The sequence below is a fragment of the Myotis lucifugus genome, unplaced genomic scaffold (assembly GCF_000147115.1).
Source record: "Myotis lucifugus unplaced genomic scaffold, Myoluc2.0 scaffold_1119, whole genome shotgun sequence".
Taxonomy (NCBI): Eukaryota; Metazoa; Chordata; class Mammalia; order Chiroptera; family Vespertilionidae; genus Myotis; species Myotis lucifugus.
The window spans coordinates 2,290-24,463 of record NW_005872167.1 but is presented as its reverse complement, the minus strand read 5'-3'; the positions used below and the strand labels follow the sequence as shown (position 1 = coordinate 24,463).

Sequence of the window (22,174 nt, the reverse complement as noted above, 5' to 3'; positions counted from 1 at the left end):
CGAGACCCCTGGCGTCGGTAAGGGCGGCGCGCCAGGTGTTGGTGCGGACAGGCAGGTGCTGCACGGAGCCCAGGGCTGCCTCCGGGACACCAGGCCGCCGCAGGAGCGCGCGTGGGGCGACCTGTGAGGGAGCCGGACGGACGTGTCGCCCTGCCGGAGTGGGTCTGCTGTGACGGGTCTCCCGCCAGAGGACTGCCCCGCCTCCCGGCTGTCACAGCAGCCACCGCCGCTTCCTGGGACAGAAAGTTTTGGTTTCAAAATTAGTTACCACTTCTCCATCAGAAGAGACTGTGACCAAAGTTACCATCAGAAGAGACTGTGACCAAAGTTACAGAAAGGAAGACAGCCAGACATGGTGTGACTCAGAATAAAAGAACATACACGCACGTGCACGCACACATGCACACACATGCACGCACACACATGCACACATATGCGCGCACACACACGCACACACATCTGGTCAAGCACTTAGAATCAGTGGTTCTCAACCTTCCTAATGCCGTGACTCTTTAATACAGTTCCTCATGTTGTGGTGACCCTCAATTTCATTGTTTCAAGTTGAACATATTAAAGCATAGTGATTAATCACAAGAACAATATGTAATTATATATGTGTTTTCTTCGGCGACCCCTGTGAAAGGGTCGTTCGACCTCCAAAGGGGTCGCGACCCACAGGTTGAGAACCGCTGACTTAGATCCAGCTGCTGGCGTGCAGGAAATAGGACAGGGGCGCAGGTTAAACTAACCACAGGGATGCCGTCAGCAAGATCCTGACTGTGGGGACCTCTATAAGTTCTTTAATAAATAAAATGCAAGGCCAGCAGTGGGGGGGGGATAAAGGAGGGGGGACCTATATATTAAAAGGGACTTAAATGACCTATCAACCAGTTGCAATGCACTGACCTTATTTTGATCAAATGGTCAAAGTTTATTTTTATTTATTTTTTAAAAATATATTTTATTGATTTTTTACAGAGAGGAAGGGAGAGCGATAGAGAGTTAGAAACATCAATGAGAGAGAAACATCGATCAGCTGCCTCCTGCACACTCCCCACTGGGGATGTGCCCACAACCAAGGTACATGCCCTTGACGGGAATCGAACCTGGGACCCTTGAGTCCCCAGGCCGATGCTCTATCCACTGAGCCAACCGGTTAGGGCAATAAGTTTATTTTTTTTTAAACCGACAGGAGATAATTTAATTCAAATGTTGCTTGGATACGTGGCAGTATTAAGAAATTGCTGTTCATTTCTTTAATGTGATAATAGTATTATGGTTCTATTTGTTTTTAAGTCTATATCTTTAAGCGGTTCATACAAGGGCATAACCTCACTAAACTAAAAACAAACCAATAAGTTGTGGCACAGTCCTCCTCAGTATCCTGAGAGATTGGTTCCAGGACCCCTTGGGATACTGTACACTCAAGCCCCATATATAAAATGGTATAGTATTTGCACAAAACCTACATAATCCTCCTGTATACGTAACTCATCTCCAGATTACTTAACATGCCTAATCCAATGCTATGTAACTAGTTGTTACACTGTATTGTTTAAGGAATAATCACCAGAAAAAAATGTACATGTTCAGTCAGTAAAAAGTATTAAAATACTTATTTTCAAGTATTTTTAATCCTTGATTGGTTGAATCCGAAGGAGTGGAACCTGTGGGTACGGAGGGCTGACTATACATGCAATTAACCATACCGTGTTGTACTATACCACCAGTCAAAAGAATGAGGAAGTTCTTTATGTGTCAATATGAATTAACCTCCAAAATGTACTATTAAATGCAAAACACCAGGTTTGGGGGTGTGTGTATGTATAATACACATATATGTTTCCTTGCATATGCATGAAATATGTTTAGAAAGACACCCCAAAATGATTACATTGTAGGAGAGTAAGTGGGAGTCTAAGGGCAAAGGTTGGGAGGGAATGTTGTTTTTTGTTTTTAAATTGCTTTTTAAAAATATATATTTTTTTTATTGATTTCAGGGAGGAAGGGAGAGGAAGATAGAAACATCAATGGTGAGCAAGAATCATGGATCAGCTGCCTCCTGCATACACCACCCCTCCCCCCCCCCCCCCCCACATCGAGACCACAACCAAGGCATGTGCCCTTGACCGGAACCTTGACCGGAAACGAAAATGGGACCCTTCAGGCCTCAGGGCGAAGCTTTATCCCCTGAGCAACACCAGCCAGGGGAGAAGGGAAAGTTTTTATTTACACCTACCTCCCTTTTCCTTACCTTTTAAATTTGAAAGGAATGTGGATTTTGACATTCTAAAGAGAAGGAAAAGAATTTGGCTTTAGCATTCCTGTGTGGATTGACAAATATTTTGATGACACAGGCATATTTAGTTAGGAATTTTACAAGTTCTGCCTGGCCGGGACAGCTCAGGGATTGAGCCTCCACCTATGAAGCAGGAGGTCACCATTTGATTCCTGGGCAGGGCAAATGCTTGGGTTGCAGGCTCGATCCCCAATGGGGGGGGGTGGGGGAGGGAGCCAAACCATGAATCTCTCTCATCTTTGAGGGTGGTGGCTCTCTCTCCCTCTCCCTTCCTCTCTGAAATCAATCAAAAAGCTTTTAAAAAAGGCCTTAAAGTCATCTTTGAGGTTGTTGCCTCTCTCTCCCTCTCCCTTCCTCTCTGAAATCAATCAAAATGCTTTTAAGTTCTTAATGTGTTATCTAGGTTTCACACCTCTTCCTTATTCTTGCCAGGTGATTTGTCGTTGGGCCATCATACCAGTTATTCTAGAAAGACGCTGCTACCCAATCTGCTGTGAAAAGCTAAGGTGAGTCCCAGTAGTTCCAGATGCCAATAGGAAATTGCGAGTGAGGTAAGCAGATCATACTTCTGCAATCAAGGTGTCCTTCCGTGCACATTTTTCGTTTTCCAATTGTTTGATTGTTTGAAAATGATAATATTGGTAAAGGTCCTTGGGTTTCCTAACAACGTGAACATATTGTGTAGGATATGGAACTAAAGGTTCCACCCTCATCTACCTTCCGCAGACTGGGGCGGCTGCTGCAGCCTTTCTCTTCCTGCTTCTGTGATGTCCTGGTGACTGGAATGAAGAGGTGGTGCTGGGACAACCGGTCCCACTTGTGTCACCCTCACCCTGCCGCACAAAGTCCTCTGTGACCTCTTTTCTGAACATCTACATTCTAGACCAGTGGTTCTCAACCTTCCTAATGCCGCGACCCTTGAATACAGTTCCTCATGTTGTGGTGACCCCCAATTTCATTGTTACAAATTGAACATAATGAAAGCATAGTGATGAATCACAAAAACAATATGTAATTATAGATGTGTTTTCTGATGGTCTTCGGCGACCCCTGTGAAAGGGTCGTTCGACCCCCAAAGGGGTCGCGACCCACAGGTTGAGAACCACTGTCTAGACCAGCCGTGGGCAAACTACGGCCCGCGGGCTGGATCCGGCCCGTTTGAAATGAATAAAACTAAAAAAAAAAAAAAAAAAAAAAAAAAAGACCGTACCCTTTTATGTAATGATGTTTACTTTGAATTTATATTAGTTCACACAAACACTCCATCCATGCTTTTGTTCCGGCCCTCCGGTCCAGTTTAAGAACCCACTGTGGCCCTCGAGTCAAAAAGTTTGCCCACCCCTGGTCTAGACAAAGTGGGTCAAGCACGTATCCAAGCTCTTCCTGCGCATTTTGTTCTGAGCCATTTCTTTACCAGTCCCATCTTTACAGAAGGGGGTGAGGTTAATGTGTGTGATTGCATTGCATTGAAATTTGGAATCGTTTTGGAGCTGGAAGGAATTTTGAAAAGAGAACCAGTATTCTTCCTGGCAGAGAAGAAAAAAAAATTAGTGGTCATGAATTTTGTACTGATTGGCAGCATAGATAAAGCGACTGTGGACCAGTGAGGGCTTCAGGCCACATCCGCTAGGACTGCCTCCTCCTTAAGGTCACAGGTTCTAGAAGTCCTCACAATACTTGCTACCTGTATGCCTCGGGTGGAACCATTGCCTCCTCCACGCCCAGCCTTTTCCAGATGTTAAGTTCTGTAGGTTACTCTTAACATGAGGGATTTGGACACTGATCACTTCTAGTGGATATATAGGGTGCTCATCTATATATTATTCCTAAGTTTGGAATGGATGTGATCTAGTTTCGTAGCTCCCAGCTATTGTGGAATTTAGTGTAGTGGATGTAGCAGGAAGTACAGCAGCTTTGGGGGCAGGTAGGTCTGGCACCGTGGACGTGTTGCTTAACCCAAATTTAAACTCCCTGCAAAGAGAAAAACCCACTTCATAGAGCAGCTGTGAGGACTCAGGTCACATGTAAACCCCCACGCGACTGCTTCAGGAGGAGGCAGCTAGCTGTTCCCATGGCACTTGTGGGAAGGGGAGCTCCACAACCCTTTGCACACGAAATACAAAGAAAACAGGCAGCGCTGGTAACAACACCTTTATTTCCGTACCCTGTTGTGTGACTGGGAGGTGTTTTTCACTTTCCAATGATTGAATTCGGTTATAACAATGAAAATTCCAGAAGGTAAACGGGTCATTTATTGCTGCTCGTGAGCATAAGTAAACAGACATGGTACCACATGAAGGAGTTTCGAACACTTCTAGACTCTTGGTCTAAGTTTTGAATATGGACCGCTATACTTTGGCCGTGGACCTAACAGATTACCAATATGCTTCTAAACCCCATCAATTCACTTCCGACACAATAGGAAAAGCTAGGATTTTCTTTTTTTCTTCAGAAATTGAACAGGTTTTTAGGGAGCTGACAAAGGCCAACAAGACTTGAGCCTATCATATTTATCATGATTATACGTATATTGCTATTAAAAATAAAATCAGGGTACACAGCAACCAACTAATTGCTAGTTTCATTTTGTAGATCACTTTAGCATCTTTGAAAAATAATTTGCTTTAGAATTAGAGGCTATAGGATTTTGTTACATTTAAGTCGTTTTAACTTACTAATCTTTTGTGGACTAGTTAATTCAGAGATCCCAAGCCAAAGAATTGGATGGCATATCGAATTGGATTTTATCCTAGAAACAGCTGTTTGCAAGAGGCTGCATTATATAGGACCTTTCCTTTCAGAATGTCTTTTATTCCTGGCTTCAAATCTTACTATCAGCATATGACACTTGTAGACGGTTTGATTAAGTGTTAACAAACTGGTACTCATGCCTAGAGCAGGATATAAAAACGTGCTGATCACCAAGTATGAGATTTTACATTACATTAAAATTATACACTGGTGGACACCGATAAGATAGGGAGTTCCTAGATCCTAGAAAATATTATGGCTAAGGAAATAGAGAACTCAAAAAAGGGAATCACGTCCAAGAAACTGATTCAGTATAGTAAAATAGAACTGAGTGCCCTGTCTTAGGAAAAAGTTTATTAATAATAAGGGACAACTGGGACATCATACATCATTTCTTTGGAGCTTAAAGTGCAGGCTATGAAATGGCATAGAAAATAATGCATAAAATAGTGCAATCTTAAGGTGCCATTGTTTTTATTATACATAGCCTATGTTTACATGTCCATTTTCTCTCAAAAATCCAGCTGTCGTGACACCTTTTAGCTTATTTATTTAGGCATTATTTATACCTTTACCCACCTTTGGGGCTACATAGAATATCTTAACATTTTAACAAGTAGAATAGAGCGTACATCTCGGAACTACTAAACAGAGATTAAGGCAAGCCCCTATAAAGTTCAACACTCCAAAAAACATGGTTTACAAAAAGAAGTTGCTTCCAAAACCAGTGGCTTCAGACTGCATGGCACCCCAGTCGTTTTTAAAGCACGATTACTCTGAATACACTCATGTTTGCCCAAAAGAGCAGCTTAAAAAAACAGCAGGTTCTCTAACCTCAGGTTCCGAAAGAACTCATGTTTCAGCCCATGTGGAAACCAAGTCCATGTAGAAGATAAGCCAAGGACCCTGTGGGGGACAGTCTTCTTTTTCTCTTCTATATGCCTTTTCACCTTGGATCTGTCTGTACTCTTGTACCATAATCACCTTGTAAGTGGGAATGACCCATTAAAATAGAGACATCTCCTCTGAAAACCAGCCAAGGGAGATGACAGGAATATTTCATGAAACGTTGTTCTAGGACATTAACATTGCGGCATTTACATTATTGACGTAGGATCCAGGCAGGATGGTTCTCTCTCTGGGAGGCTAGTTTACAATTTACCTACAACATACGTGTTTAAGCTGATCCAAAGGATTTGTGATTTGTTGAACCTTAAATACCATTATGCTATCCAAAAGCAAGTATAAAAACTACCAAATCGGTCAAGACAATACCATAACATGTTTTAACTAGATGTTCTAAGTAAGATTTAAGACTTAAACAAACAACAGAACTGTAGTGTTTTATTCTCCGACTGTTATGGAACATTCATGCATTAACAATCGCAACTCATTAATCTTACGGACAGGTGATTACAAGTGTACACTGTAGAAATTTGGATTTCAAAACAAAATCTACCCTCTAATGTGTAAAAGCTTGTAATGAAAGCCAAATACTCGTGTTTGCTAATGGAAGACTACAGATACATTTAGGGTATCTAGATCGTTTCTAAAGAAACCCAGGCAACTTGAAAGAATTCATTAACAACTATTAAAGAAACCATCTGAGGTTATATCCCTTTGATGCATAAGAATCATACTTTGTAAACCTGTAAACATGTACTTTGTTACTTAAAAAAGTCTTCCTATTACCAGGAAAGCAGACTATTAAAGGCCATGAATATTCCAGTAGGCCTCTTCCAAAGTTATGACAATATGGCTAAATCCTATGATTACAAAAAATGAGACCTGCTGAGGAAATGAGTTCCAGACAGGGACTTTTACGGATGACCTTGGCTGACAAACCTTTTTTGGAAATTGTTTATTTTAAAATTACCTCCCCAATAAACCATGAAACACTTGGAGTTATTTTATGGTTTTTTCATTGAAAACATACTACATCGTAAATGGAGTTTCAAAGTTAGACATAGAATTGATCAAAATCTAAGGACAATATTATGTAAGGACAATATAAAAAATGGGTCAGAAAAAATTCCATTTGGTGAGGTTAATCTGAAGGATGCAGAACCATGTCGTTGGACGGATAAAAAAAGGTGACAACTTTGTGCTTTTATTCAACTAAGGTACTTACCAAAACCTTAGGTTTTATATACAGGTACTAATTCCCACCTGGAAAGGGACAGTTTTCTACATTACACCTAAATTTATTTTAAATAACTGAAGCCCAGGGCAACAGTTGTTTAAAACAACAGTCAAATAATGACATAACTTAGTACATTAAAATAAAACTAGAACAGTAACATCTGAATGTCTCAAAAATATACAACTGGGGAAAATAACCACTGTGCACAATTTGGAGGCTGTTAAAGTGACCACTTAGAAGGCTGAACAGTGCAAGACATGCTTTTCCAGTTACAAGCTCAACACAGGAGTGCAAACGAAATTAAAGCTTTTGTTTAAAGTTGAGGACAAGGAAAGCTTGAGATTAATATTAAAAAGCTTCCCTCCGGTTATCCCCCAGAAATGAAATGACCAAAATGCTTTTTCGTAGTACAGTGTTCTTCAATGAACTTTCTTCCAATGGCAAAACTGCATCCCACAGGTTGGGTCCCCTACTCACCCCACTGGTCATCACACTTGATCAAGGAGCACACACAGTGGTGAGTAAGGAAAGTACTAGTAACCAGAGGTCTGATATCGCTAGAGAGAGCCTTGGACTTGGGGTTCTGCCTTAGCCAGTGTACCTGGACCCTACAGAGAACAGATAAAGCAATGGGCTTTAATGCTCCATTGTTCCTGTAAAACTGGAGGACAAATGGACTCACAACCCCCTCCCCCAGAGGCCAGCTGTTGTGGTGGACGATGTTAAGTGCTTAAATGAACTCAGCCGCTGCTCTAACAAGTGGAGAAGTGTAGAGGTTCAAGATCAATACCAGTGCAAGAGCTTTTTAAGTGAGTTGCCTAGGCAATGCATGCATCCATCCATGCAAACGTACGACGTGGCCCCAAAGAGAACTGGAAACATGATATAACTGCATAAATCCCTTGCCAGTAGTTTATAAAAATATATCGTCAGTACTGTAGAGGCCCCTTCTACAGTCAATACTATGGAAGTCCGTTTCAGTTACCCATTACTTCAATACCAAAAAGCATTTACTACTTTTCAGACGTTCCAGACAAAGGTCACTTATAACAAAAAGTCAACTTTTTTTTTTTAAACAAGATACTGTCCATTTAAAAAGTAGGTCTTTTCTTTCAAGTGAACAGGACATTTTCTGTATTAAACTTCTAGTCTGTCAAGACTGGTTTCAGATCCTTAAGTAATGTGCATATATGCAGAAACAAATTAACTTACTTTAAACATGAGCTGCACAGAAAAAAAGTTAACTCCTCAAAACATGATAGAATAGGTCTGGTTAGTACAAATCTATTGCAAAGTAAAAAGGTTCTGTGCGTCAGTTCAACCAGGAGAAGCGGGGGAAGAATGTCCCAATCACGAGAGTTCAAGTTGAAGTTGTGTTCTGAGCGCCTAGAAGCCTAGGGGACGCCACGTTGCTCACGGTGTCCTGATATGCATGACTGCTCAAGCGACTAAGCCGGGCCTCCCTCTGGAGCCCGGAGCACGTTCCGTTCACTTTCTGCTCCGGAGACGTTTGGACTTCCTAAGGGAGTCTATGGCTTCTGCTGCCTTTTTCCGTTTCCGGGGAGACTCTTCACTCTGCCCAGACCCTGAGGGGTTTCCTACTGCGCTTTCCATGACTTCCCGCAGTTTGCGCTCCAGCTCCGCCAGCCGTGCGTTCTGTTCACCTATGATCTGGGTCTGCTCGAGCAGTTTCTGGTCCTGGTCCTGAAGCTGTTTCTGTTGCTCTTGCACTTTGGTGCGGAGCTCAGAAATTTCACGCCTGAGAACAGTCACACCAGCACCATTTGTCTTAACCTGCTGCTGGAGTTTGGTAACCTCTTGTCTTGAAGGGTTTTGCTTGGAGAGGAGCTGCATTGTTGTTAGGGCTGCAGAAGGTCCTGGAACTGTGGGAAAATAGTTTAAAACAGCCATTAGTCACTTAAAATGTCACTCTACCAGTAATACTTCATTAATGAAGCTTATTTTGAAATGGAATGTCCTTCTACCACTTCTGATCATTTCTTCTTTGCAGTCTACTTTGTCTACTGGATTACTCCACTCAGACACCTGGTTTGAACTATAAATGAGTCTGAATTCTGATTCTCGTGTTCATGTGGCAAAGTGTGGATTGCCAGCATGGAGGAGGACATTTAATGGCATAAACTTGGATTTAAAATACTATAAATCACTTTTGGACCTAGTAAGAAAATAACGTTTCTACCTTATTTTACCGAGACCAACATAAACATTGGAGTCAGACATAGACCTATCATGTCCTTAAATTCTCGCTGCACTTAGTTACATACAAAAGCCCCAACTTTAAGGACAAATGGACACCACTCCTGATGATCATGGAGACTTTCTGACACGTGCAGGAAGGCTCTGGAACTGTTCTGTTAGGAATAATACAATGTCACATGGACATAAAAATCACTATTTTAGACTAATAACCTATTTTAAAAAACAACCACCACCTTTTCTCCTGAAGGTTTTCTAAAAGGACCAGAGGGATTCATTCATGCCCTAACCCCATGCTAATTTTCTCCTTGTCCATTTAAATACCAGAATCTTTTCCTTCTCTCTCTGTTTATCCAACTTCCACTCATCCATCAGCGCTCAGGTCAATTTTACCTCTTGTGAGGTCTTATCAGTCCAGCCAACAATGATCTGATGTTCCGTAAGATTCTGTCTCTGCTACTCATTTGGCATTTAAATGGACACTCCTTTAAAATATTTCTGTTGCCTACGCTAATTGAACTTTGGGCCTGGATATGTCTTACCTTTTGAAATAGTAAGATCCTTGAGGGCAGACACCACGTATTACACTTCTTTTTAGCCTCCACAGGACACAGTACAGTGCTGTGCGCATAATAAGTACTCAATAAATAACAGGTATATTATTAATGCTGAGATGCCATAGGCTTTATAATTAAATTACAGAGAGGCACTCAGTTACCCCCGTTGAGTAAGTACTCCAGGGAGCTAACTACCCGAACAAAATGTTTTACCAAAGTTTTTAAAAAAACATATTTGCAAGGACTGAGACCACTGAGCAATTTAGTCCTTCAGTAGATAAGGGCACAAGTCTCTATGCTCCAGTGTCCTTCTGTGAAACAGCTACCACAGAAGTGGCAGTGTTCACAACAGCCTATGCACCCTGTCTTTTGAAGTAGCAACCGGACACTCTGGGGGCTGAAATAATTAACTGGATATTTCCAGGAAGAATTTTATCTAGTATTTTTAATTGTTTTAGGATAATGAATATTAACAAGTCAGAAACATCAAAAATATGCCTACAAGATCTTTATATATATATACCTACATATAGTTTTTCACTGAGAAATTTTACTGTAATAAATTTACTTTAGGTCCATAGGAATGGATATGTACGAAAATTTAGCCACAAGACTGTTCTTTAGAGTGTAGTTTCAATACTGACAAACTAGAGACAAGTGTGCGTACGGCAGTGGATCAGTCACGTAAGGTACGGTCTATAACCAATTTGTCGTTAAAAATGATGGTGCAGATACTTACTTACAGACACAGGAAAGTTCAGATATATGATCAAACAAGGAAAAGAGCAGCTTATCTCATCTACATAGAACATGACACACTGAACATCGTCAAGTCAAGAGGTACCTGGAGGCGAGCCCATGAGTCTCCCGGACACATCTGACCCTGGTAGTTTCCTCTTCAGAATGGGAACAATCTTTTCATCAAAGTACTCCATTGCCATGGAGGAAATGTCCCTCAGCTCCTGAAGCACCTCGTGAGCTCGCTGAGGGGCTCTGGTAGAATTGACATATCTCAACACACGGTAAATCTCATCAATAACCTGAAACAATGAGCTCTCGTTAGCACTTTCGAGACATAGATATGAAAACAGTTAAACAGGGAGAGAAGTGACTGCGTGTCTGCAATTCCTGTAAAAACCTGTAGGATGATTTAACTGATGTACTGGCCATTGATAATATTACCATCTGGAACACACGGCTTTGGCCTTGTTAGAATACTTTATATGTTTCATACTTACATTTAATAAGTACCAGGCACTGTGCTGGGGCTAAAGAATCAGGATGAATATAGCTCCTGCCCTGAAGAAAATCACAGTGTAAATGGGGAGACATGTATAAATAAGTGCCACAAAGAGGGACATACACATAATAAAAACTAGAGGACTAAACTAAGACATGAAATCCTGTGTGCAAGCAGGGGTTCTGCTAATCCTCCAAACCCACTTCACTCTAGCCCGAATGTGTCTCCCAGAGCCCCAGGAACCCCGCCTGACCTCCTCCTCTCGTCTACACTGCCACCGTGCTCTGTCCCTGGAGGTTTTGTTCTCTAAAACTTGCTATGGATTAGAATGAGGTCTCCTCAGATCCCACTTGCTTGCTGTCACCAAAGAGTAGCAAGAGAGCCTTTTTCATTTCATGGTAACTGCAATGGGGAGACATTAGCATACAGGCATAGTATACAGGGAGAAGAAACAAAATTCTGAAAATCCTAATTCTCTTGCTGGAATAGTAACTGAACCCTCTTAGGGCAATTTTACCCTCAGCTGTAATCCCTGGGAGTTTATCCTTCATCCTTCCCATGGCTCCGGCATAGACCCGAAGACAGTAACTCACATCGCTGAAAACCTCCAGATGGATGACATCTATTCCAATGGGCCTTTACCTCCCCAATTGTGGGTGAATCACGAAATGAATGCCACCAAAATATCTCAAGCCACTTCCAATCCCACTCATTCCTCTTGCTGCATTACCTGGCCAGCACCCGACTCTGGAACAATCCCATTATCTACCTTCTCCTTCCGCAGGCTGCTGAGTCCTGATAGGAACCATAAAATCCCACAGGATAAGCAGCACGAGAGGCTTTCTACACTTTTCACATAATGCGCCACATGCTGAATCCTGCCCGGGTTTGAGATGATAATAAAATACTAGTTATGAAAAATATTTCTAAGTTTTAAAATCGTATGGAAGAAACCAAATATGGTGACAGCCATCCCATTTCTGACACTGCGGTTCACTCTATCATGCAAATGTTTAAACTGGCACAGTAATTGCCCTCGCCCGTGATTCTCTACTCTCTGCTTATATTAAAGAGCTAGAGGCCCAGTGCACGAATTCATGCACGGTTGGGGTCCAGCCGGCCCGCCCCAATCGGGCAGGGCTGGCTTGGGGGAGGGGACACGGGAGGTTGGCCGGCCAGCCCCGCCCCCAATCGAACTCCCTGTCAAACTCCCGGTTGAAGGGACAATTTGCATATTAGCCTTTTACTATATAGGATGGAGTCCAAAAAAGGTTATCAGAACTCCCTAGAGTGAGCCAAGATGGCTGTCAGGGGAAGCGAGGGGAGGAAAAAGGAGGGACCTAAAAATTCAATATGAGAATAAATTGATTTGATTTTTAAGAATGTCATCACATTAAAATCAAATTTAAAGGACACAAAAATACAACTTTCTGGAAACATAAGCTCATATTAGAGAATACTCTTCAAAATGACCCATTCTCTGCCGAAACCGGTTTGGCTCAGTGGATAGAGCGTCGGCCTGCGGACTCAAGGGTCCCGGGTTCGATTCCGGTCAAGGGCATGTACCTGGGTTGCGGGCATATCCCCAGTGGGGCGTGTGCAGGAGGCAGCTGATCGATGTTTCTCTCTCATCGATGTTTCTAACTCTCTATCTCTCTCCCTTCCTCTCTGTAAAACATCAATAAAATATATTAAAAAAACAAAAAAACAAAAAAACAAAATGACCCATTCTCTTCAAAAATCTAGATCAAGAAACAAAGTAGAGAGAACTATTCCACATTAAAGAAGATTAAAAAGTCCATGTATGACCCTGGATTGGATTCTGGACTGAGAAAAGAATAGTTAGGAAGGTATTATTGGGATAAGTGATGAAATCTGAATATGGATTATCAACGAGATATTTAATTGTAATTGTATCAATGTTAAATCTCCTGATTTGAGATCTGTACTATAGTACAGAGGCCAACTAACCATTCTCTCAAAATGGTTGGCCTCTGCTCACATGTGTATGTGAACGCTGACACTGACCATAAGCTTACTGTAAAAAGTTTAACTTCTAAATGTCAGATAGAAGATTGGAGAAATGTGTATAGGAATAAGCCAACAATCTGCACCCCCTTAGTTTGGAGAGAAGATGAATGGATATCAATGTAGTGGTGCGGTCAGCAAGTAGGTCCCTATCTGACTTGTGCCTGTTTTTGTAAATAAGATGGTACTTTAAAAAATTGATTGATTTCAGAGAGGAAGGGAGAGGGAAAGAGAGAAAAACATCAATGATGAGAAAGAATCATTGATCGGCTGCCTCCTGCATGCCCCACACTGGGGATCAGGCCCATAATCCGGGCATGTGCCCTTGACTGGATTTGAACCTGGAACCCTTCAGCCCGCAGCTTTACCCACTGAGCAAAACCAGCTAGGGCCAAGATGGCACTTTTAAGAAACAAAATAATCCAAGCTGAATTAAGTGTGGTAATTAAAACAAAAATTACTATTTTTTAATTGTCCAGTCAAGTTTAGGCTTACAGGAGAAAAATTAAAATAAGGTCTTGTGAAGAAATGGGTATTAAGGAAAAATGGAATAAAACAGTAAAGCCCCACAATTGAGAAATCAGAAAACTTGAGTGCAGCTTTTGTCGCATCACTTAAGGTCTCTAGGCCTCAGTTTTCTGATCAATGAAATAGGAATAATGCTTGTATCTACCTTGCATGGCTGTGATGGAAAGTAATGAGATACTATATATAAATGCTCTGAGAATTAGAAAGTATTTCATAAATATAAGATGAGAGCAATGGCAAGAGAAAAAGATAGGTAGCTGCCTATGTGATAAATTAGGCACAAAATTCCTTTTCAACCTCCCCTCTCCTGAGGGCGAGGCCAAGGCTGCAGTTAAGGAGCTGTCCAGAGCAAATGCCCAAGGGGACCGACTGCATCTTGAAAACTTAAGACATTCTCCACTGCTTCCGGTTTTATCCTTTTATTTTGGTACTAGAAGCGAGAGGTCAAGTAGGGGTTTCCAAAAAAAAATGGATTTGATCTCATTTGTTTAGACAGTAAAGATCATCATTCCAATCACATGATCCCAATGAATTAGAACAAAGATTAGCAACCTCTATAAAGGCCAGATACTAAATACCTTGGGCTGTGCAGGCCACATGGACTCTGCCCAAACAACTCAACTCCTGTTAGTAACAGCTGACTGAATTGCCTCTGAGGTCATGAAAACGGCAAGATGTTTCTTAAATATTCATATTCTTAACAATGAGATATGCAATAAAAATGAGGTGATGGGGGTAACTAGTTCAATGAACTTTCCAGGAATACTTAAGAGATAAGGCCTATCAATCAAATCAGGATACAATCTGGCATTAAGAATCAGAATCTGGGGGGGGAAAGGACCACTTATGTAATACTCTTTTGTATACTTATAGCGAAAAAAAACAAACAAACCCCATAAGATTTATTAAAAAAAAAAAAAAAAAAAAAAAGAATCAGAATCTAGCCGGGCTGGCGTGGGTCAGTGGTTGAGCATCGACCTATGAACCTGGAGGTCACAGTTCAATTCCGGTCAAGGCACATGCCCTGGTTGCAGGCTGAATCCCCAGTGAGGGGTGTGCAGGAGGCGGCCAATTCTCTGTCATCATTGATATTTCAATCTCTCTCTCTCTCCCTTCCTCTCTGAAATCAATAAAAATATATATACTAGTGTGTGTGTGTGTGTGTGTGTGTATAAAATCAGAATCTAAAATTTCTTTTTTTAAATAATTTTTTTAAAAAATATATTTTATTGATTTTTTACAGAGAGGAAGGGAGAGGGATAGAGAGTTAGAAACATCGATGAGAGAGAAACATCGATCAGCTGCCTCCTGCACACCTCCTACTGGGGATGTGCCCACAACCAAGGTACATGCCCTTGACTGGAATCGAACCCGGGACCCTTGAGTCCGCAGGCCGACGCTCTATCCACTGAGCCAAACCGGTCAGGGCAGAATTAAAATTTCTAACTGGTCACCCTTTTAGAGTATCCTACAAAAAAGCAATGTAGCTAATATGAGGAAAGTGAGATATACCAAAGAATATTTAAAATAAAATGTAAAGAAACAGAATACCCCCCCCCCAATAAATACCACATAAAATTGAAAATAGAGAAAGTGCATACAAAATATTGCCAATGTTAATTATCTATGGAAATAACAAAAAAGAGAACATTCCGATTTTACTAGGTAGTAATTAGTTCTAACCATGTTGATACTTTTGCTAGTGTCAACTAAGTAGCAAAATGACCTTTCATTCCACCTCTACCCTTCCATATAAAAAAGGGATCTAGACATATTTCATGTGAATTTACACTCAATTCAAGAAGGATGGATGATACTACTGAAGGTATGAGTAGCATACTGAATCCTGGGGCCTTTTAACTTCATAACACCAATATGCCACATATACTTATTTCTGGGTTAAACAGCGCTATTACGTAGCTCTGAGTATGTTGCTATATAATTATTCATTCTTTTCAAATCTGGAAGTTTTATAAAGTTGTCTCATGAAACATTTCTCAAATAAAACAAAACCCAGCTTGTCCCTCCTACTCTACGCCCCCCGATCCCCCCCACCCCCCGCTAAATTATAACAATCCTGAAGGCAGGACAATACTTATCTTGTTCATTGCTGCGGTATCTCTGGCATCTTAACAAAAAGTAAAAATTCAAGTTTTTTTCTTGAATATGAACTCTTAACAGGCTTCTGTAAAGAACAGCAGGGTTCCTACTGTATATTTCATAATTAACATTTTAAATATAAAGAACACACAAATGACTCATATTTCTATTAGATACTGTACAGAAAGAAGCTATACAAATCCATCCACAAAAACTCATTCCAGGGAATTAGGAACAATTCTGACATTTAAAAATCACTGTAACTTTATAATGAAGTTTACATAGTACAATCCAGCTGTTGTAAGTAAGCAATTCTATTTTACCTTTCCTGGGATGAAGCAACAGAGATTGGAATCCACATACTTCATGAAGGTCATATTTAATAGTGAAAGCCTTGTTTCGACGGCAGCAAGGATATCTGCATGACGAGCTAATGAATGGTTTCTCCTTTCTGACTCTCTCCTATAATTACAAAAGCAACCTTTAAAGATGCGCTTTGGACAAAAGCGTTAAACAATCAAAACATCTTAATGAAACAACCTAACATTTACGTGTCCAATTAGAAATCTACAATGGGATCATAATTCAACTGTAAGGATAAATAAATCATGTCCAGAAATCTTTGCTAACGACTAGCACTTACTGACAAAATACTTAGGAAAAAAAAATTATGGGCTTTTTTTGTCTATATCAAGCCTAATGGCTGTTAGAATCAGAGAAATTAGAAAAATAAAAGAATTACGCTTGGACATATAGAGATTGTATCTTTTGGCCCATAAAATGAACTCATTTAAACTTTTTAAAGTTTTATTAAGAAATAATTCACATATAATAAAAACCACGTTTAAAATGCACAATTGAGTGGCTTGGGTGTATTCAGAGTTGTGGACCCATTGCCACCTCTAATTTTAGACCATCCTCGTTACTACAGAAAGCAAGCCCACGCACAGCATCAGTCACTCCCATTCCCCAGCCTCTGGCAACCACTAGTCTGCTTTCTGGTTCTATGCATTTGCCTAATCTGGACATTTCCGATAACTGGATTTGTGCAGTATGTGGCATTCTGGGTACATCTTCTCTCATTTAGCACAGTTATGGCCAAATAACATTCTGTTACATGTTATATCATTATTTTTGTCATCTATTTATCAGTTGGGTTTTTGGGCTGTTTCTACCTTTTGGCTGTTATGCTGCTGCCGCGAACATTCATATCTAAGCTTTTGTGTTGATATAGTTTAATTTCTCTATTCTACACCTAGGAGTGAAATTGCTGGGTCAAGTGGTAACACTATGCTTAGCTTTTTGAGGAACAAGCTGCTTTCTAAAATGGCTGCACCGTTTTATAATCCCCTGGGTAATTTATGAATGTCCCAGTTTGCCCACACCCTTCCCGCACTGTCTGTCTTTTTTATTTGGGCCGTCCTACTCAGTGTGAAGTGCTGTCTCAGCGTTGGATTCGCAATGCCCTGATGACTAAGGGTGCCGAGCACCGTTCACGGCTGCAGACTTTAGCATGTCTTCTCTGGAGACACGTCTATTCAGATCCTTTGCCCATTTTTAAACTGGCTCGTCCTTTTAGTGTTGAGTTCTAAGAGCGTCTCATAAATCTGGACACAAGTCCTTTATTAGCTGCATAAGCTGCAAATATTTTCTCCCGAACTGTGGGTTGTCTTTTCACTTTCTTCATGTTGTCCTTTGAGGCGAAGCAGTTTTAAATGGTGATAAAGTCCAGTTTGCCTTTTTCTGCTGCTGCTTGTGCTTTCGGTGTCATACCTGCGAAGCCAGTGCCTAACCCAGGTTCATCTGAGGTTTTCCAGCAGAGCACTGACATTTACAGGTATGTGGTGTGACGGAGTCCAACTTCATTCTTTTGTGTGTAGCTACCCAGTTGTCCCAGCATCATTTGTTGAAAACATTATTCTTTCCCCACTGAACTGTGTTGGTATTCTTGTTAAAAATCAACAGTTAAAATCAGAGGTTTATTTTACGGACTCTCAGTTCTAGTCCACTGCTCTCTGTGTGTCCTTGCGTCAGTACCACATTGTTTTATTACAGCTTTGTAGTAAGTTTTGAAATTGGAAAGTGGTAGTCCTCCAACAACTCTGTTCTTTCTTGATTGTTTTTTATTATTCTGAGTCTTTTGTATTTCCAGAGAAATAGTAAAATCAGCTTACCAATGTTTTCAAAAAGGACAGCTAGGATTTTGTCGGGGATTGCATTAAATGTACAAATCAGTTTAGGGAGTATTGCCATCTCAACAATAGAAAATCTTCCAATCCCTCAGCATGGAATGTCTTTCCATCTAATTCTCTTTAAATTCTTTTAACAATGTTTGGCAGTTTTCAGTGGACAAGTCCTGCATTTGTTTTGTAATATTTATTACTAAGTATTTTATTCTTTTCAATGCTCTTGTAAATGGGATTGCCTTCTTAACTTCATTTTTGGATTGTTTATTGCTAGTGTATCCAATTACAGAATTGATTTTTGTATATCAATCTTGTATCCTATATCCCTACCCAACTCATTTATTAGCTCTAATAATTAATTAGTGTATTCCTTATGTATAAGGTTCTATACATACAAGATCATGTCATCTGTGAACAGAGAGAGGAACTCCTTCTTTTCAACGAGAATGTCTTTTATTTCATTTTCTTGCCTAACTGCCCTGGCTAGAACCTCCAGTAAAATGTTGAACAGAAATGACGAGAGGGAGCAAACTATAGTACCCCTTTACTACAAATGACTATTTAACAAATAACACATAATATATTTTAAATACTGATACTAAGAGTAATACTGATACTAAGAGTAATTCTTTTCTCTCTCTCTCTCATAACACCCAAGCAAAATCAAGAAACACACCAACAAAATCCCCAGCTGTGAAGCACTGCCATTGCTAGCCATGACACACCTGGGGAGCTGTGCTTTGACTTGTTTCTGACACAGATTATGGTACCTCTCCACTTTTAGAAATCCCTGATTCAACATTCTCTGGCAGACCAAGTCCATTCTTTTACAAACCTACAGGGAGAGAGGAGGAGAAAGAAGAATTTTAGAAAGTAATAATCAAATTAATGACAGACAATTAACTTAGACTCATAACTGAACACTGTAAGTTCTCTGTGCTAGTATTGTTCCCATTTACGGTCTGAATCCTTTGATCATATGTGGGTGAACCCCTCATACTTCGCAATTCTGACAATAATGCATTAAAAATTAATATGTGTAGGCAAGGTAAACTTATCTTTTTAAAAATATATATTTTTATTGATTTCAGAGAGGAAGGGAGAGGGAGAGAGAGATAGAAACATTAATGATGAAAGAGAATCATTGATTGGCCGCCTCCCGCAACCTCCCTAACTCCCACTGGGGATACAGCCTGCAACCTGAGCATGCGCCCTGACCAGAAATGGAATCATGATCTCCAGGTTCATAGGTCAACGCTCAACCACTGAGCCACACCTGTGGGGGAGAAAACTGATCTTTTAATTTAGGTATTTGTTAATAGTTCTAAATGTATCCCCACTAATATGGTCAAAAAATGTAGTCCTGAAGATCAATCAAACAATATATTCAAAGGTTTTTAATGGTTTGAAACAGGGAAATTCTTAGATAAAAATGTATATTCAGCCCTTGCTGGTTTGGCTCAGTGGATAGAGCCTGTGGACTGAAGGGTCCTGGGTTCGATTCCAATCAAGGGCACATGCCCGGGTTGTGGGCCCGATCCCTAGTAGGGGGCATGCAGGAGGCAGCCGATCAATGATTCTCTCTCATCACTGATGTTTCTCTCTCTCCCTCTCTGAAATCAATAAAAATATATTTAAAAAATATGTATATTCGAGCTAGAGTACAACCTCTCACAAAGTTTATATGACCTGTAACTGAATGAGAATTCCTACTCATTTCTACTAGTGATTTGGGTTAACTATAGACAGTTTCTCTATTCCAGATACTATGATGTCCTCCAAAGTATCTTAACATGTGTAGCAGACTCTCAACTATTTTGAATCTTTAAGGAATATGATGTTTATATACAGTAAGAGCACAGGATCAGAACACCTAGATTTGAGTCCAATCTCTATGCTCTCTTGAGCAAGTCAGCTACCATTTGAAACCTGAGCCAGCCACCTGTAAAATGTGGATAGTATCTAACTCAAGACATCATGAGGATTAAATGAAACAATACATGCTAAATCATTTGGTAAACTCTAAAGTGTTACATAAAAACTATGTTACTTAGTTATGTTTCTGAGCTATCTCAGCATCTTTCTTAATGAGACCTAGTACTTAGTATCTGTTTGTTTGTTCTTTGATCTTGAAAAACCCTAACTTAACTCTGGTGCTGTGTCACATATAGAAATTTTTTGATATTTGCAACCATAGTAAAACAAAGACTTATATTTTTGATATTTATTTTATATATTTAAATGCCATTTAACAAAGAAAAATCAACCAAAAAAATGAGTTCGCGTGTCACCTCTGATACGCGTGTCATAGGTTCGCCATCACTGCTCTATATACTTAGTTATGTTTCTGAGCTATCTCAGCATCTTTCTTAATGAGACCTAGTACTTAGTATCTGTTTGTTTGTTCTTTGATCCTGGACAATTTTGCAGTGACTCAGAGTTATCAACCTGAACATTAATTCTCATTGTACAGATGTTGATGGTGACAGATAAATCTTTATCAAGTTCAAGTCAATCAGGCACGGGCTGTCTTATACTTTTTTCTCTCTCTCATAACACCCAAGGACAAATGTTTGACAAATACTTGCTGAAACTACTGATACAAGTTTGCTTCCTCCTGGGAATACAGGGACAAATAAATTCAAACTGGTTTATGCTAATAAAAGCATTAGTACTCTTAATATTAAATAATAGATACTTCCTAAATCACATGTCAAATGAAAGGTATTAAGGAAAACAATTCTTTTCATCTATATTTTTTGACTATATATTTATTGACTTCAGAGAGGGAGGGAGAAGATAGAAACATCAATGGTGAGAGAGAATCACTGATTGGCTGCCTCCTGCACGTCCCTACTGGGGATCTAGCCCACAACCCGGGCATGTGCCCTGACTGGTAATCAAACCGTGACCTCCTGGTTCACAGGTCAATGCTCAACCACTCAGCCATGCTCGCCAGGCTGCACAAGCCTCCTTTTTAAAAAAAATGTATTTTTACTGATTTCAGAGAGGAAGGGAGAGGGAGAGAGAGAAACATCAGTGATGAGAGGGAATCATTGATTGGCTGCCTCCTGCACTGTGGATTGAGCCTGCACCTGGGCACGCGCCCCTGACCAGACCGAACCTGGGACCCTTCAGTCCACAGGCCGATGCTCTATCCTCTAAGCCAAACCAGCGATAGCCAGAAGCCATCCTTTTAAGGTAGTACCTTCTTCAACATTGTAAGAATCCACAGCTCTCAGTTTATCAGGACATAGTTATATCTGGCCTCTTTTTTTTTAAAGGAAATAATGGTAAGAGAGAGAAGCTATTGCTGTTTAACATCCTTACTTGCTTCCCCCACAAGTTGTCAACCCCAGAGGTTCTCAAAAACAGTTTCTTAAATCTGACAAGTCTGTGAAATAAAATGGTAGAAAGCAGGAGGGAGTCTGATCACTAGTCTAGGACATCTGAAACGTCACACATCCAAAACCAACCTCATTTTAACCTAAGTCCCCTTCTGCAATTACTTTGTTCCACTCTATGTCTGTTGTTGTTTTTTTGTTTTTCTGAGAGGAACATTCTTCTACTTTACTCCCTGGATAAAACCCCATTATCTTGAAGAAGCCTGTCCAGATAAACCCTCCCGATGACCCCGACGCCCTTGTACGTATCTGCTTGCGCGTGTTGTCCTGCGCTAAGCGCTCAAGGAACACTGCTTCCGTGAAGAGACTGGACAGCGGTCCTGACTGAACCCCTTCACTCTCAGACTAGAATCTATAGGAAGAAGGAATTATCCCCCAAATATTACAATCTCTTACTTGAACTTAAGCACCTCCTAATAAAATCAATTACCTGGTGATGAGACTGTAAAGAAAAAAGGAAAAGCAGCAATAAAGAGAGTGTATTCTCTATGACACAGCAAGAGGAGCAGTGGTTCCCAAAGTGTGGTCTAGGGACCCCTGGGCTTCCCAAGATACTTTCATGGGTTTGGGAGGCCAACTATTTGCATAATATTAAGATGTTATCTGCCACGTTCACTCTCAATTCTCTCACAACATACAGTGGAGTTTTCCAGAGGCAACACATCTGAGGACACTGTTCTGACAGCTGATATACTGCATATTCTTGTACTTTCTAGAAATT

General features: G+C 40.5%; 1 protein-coding gene and 1 long non-coding RNA gene across 3 annotated transcripts; one reads left to right on the top strand and one right to left on the bottom strand.

The window, feature by feature from the left end:
- Nucleotides 1-3,271, top strand: LOC106695337. The gene is made up of 3 exons (XR_001346443.2): nucleotides 1-17; nucleotides 2,732-2,805; nucleotides 3,026-3,271. It is a non-coding gene; the product is annotated as an uncharacterized LOC106695337 (long non-coding RNA).
- A 1,166-nt stretch (nucleotides 3,272-4,437) lies between these two features.
- On the bottom strand, nucleotides 4,438-18,919 carry FBXO28 (F-box protein 28). 2 transcript variants are annotated; one of them, XM_006107342.3, is made up of 4 exons: nucleotides 18,775-18,919; nucleotides 16,187-16,325; nucleotides 10,812-11,007; nucleotides 4,438-9,076 (listed from the first exon to the last, which is right to left on the bottom strand). In XM_006107342.3, exons 1-4 carry the CDS (start codon nucleotides 18,870-18,872, stop codon nucleotides 8,682-8,684), a joined length of 828 nt encoding a protein of 275 aa, XP_006107404.1. In that variant the 5' UTR covers nucleotides 18,873-18,919; the 3' UTR covers nucleotides 4,438-8,681. The 2 variants fall into 2 exon arrangements, with proteins under 2 accessions (XP_006107404.1, XP_023603843.1); XM_023748075.1 differs by having other exon boundaries at nucleotides 18,726-18,861.
- Between the last annotated feature and the right edge of the window lie 3,255 nt (nucleotides 18,920-22,174).

Coding starts and splice junctions, on each gene's coding strand:
- FBXO28 (XM_006107342.3), bottom strand. CDS start 18,872: ATGGACTTGGTCTGCCAGAGAATGTTGAATCAGGGATTTCTAAAAGTG. Junction 16,326..18,774: donor GTCAAAGCACAGCTCCCCAG/GTGTGTCATGGC, acceptor TTGTAATTATAG/GAGAGAGTCAGAAAGGAGAA. Junction 9,077..10,811: donor ACTCATGGGCTCGCCTCCAG/GTACCTCTTGAC, acceptor ATTTTCCCACAG/TTCCAGGACCTTCTGCAGCC.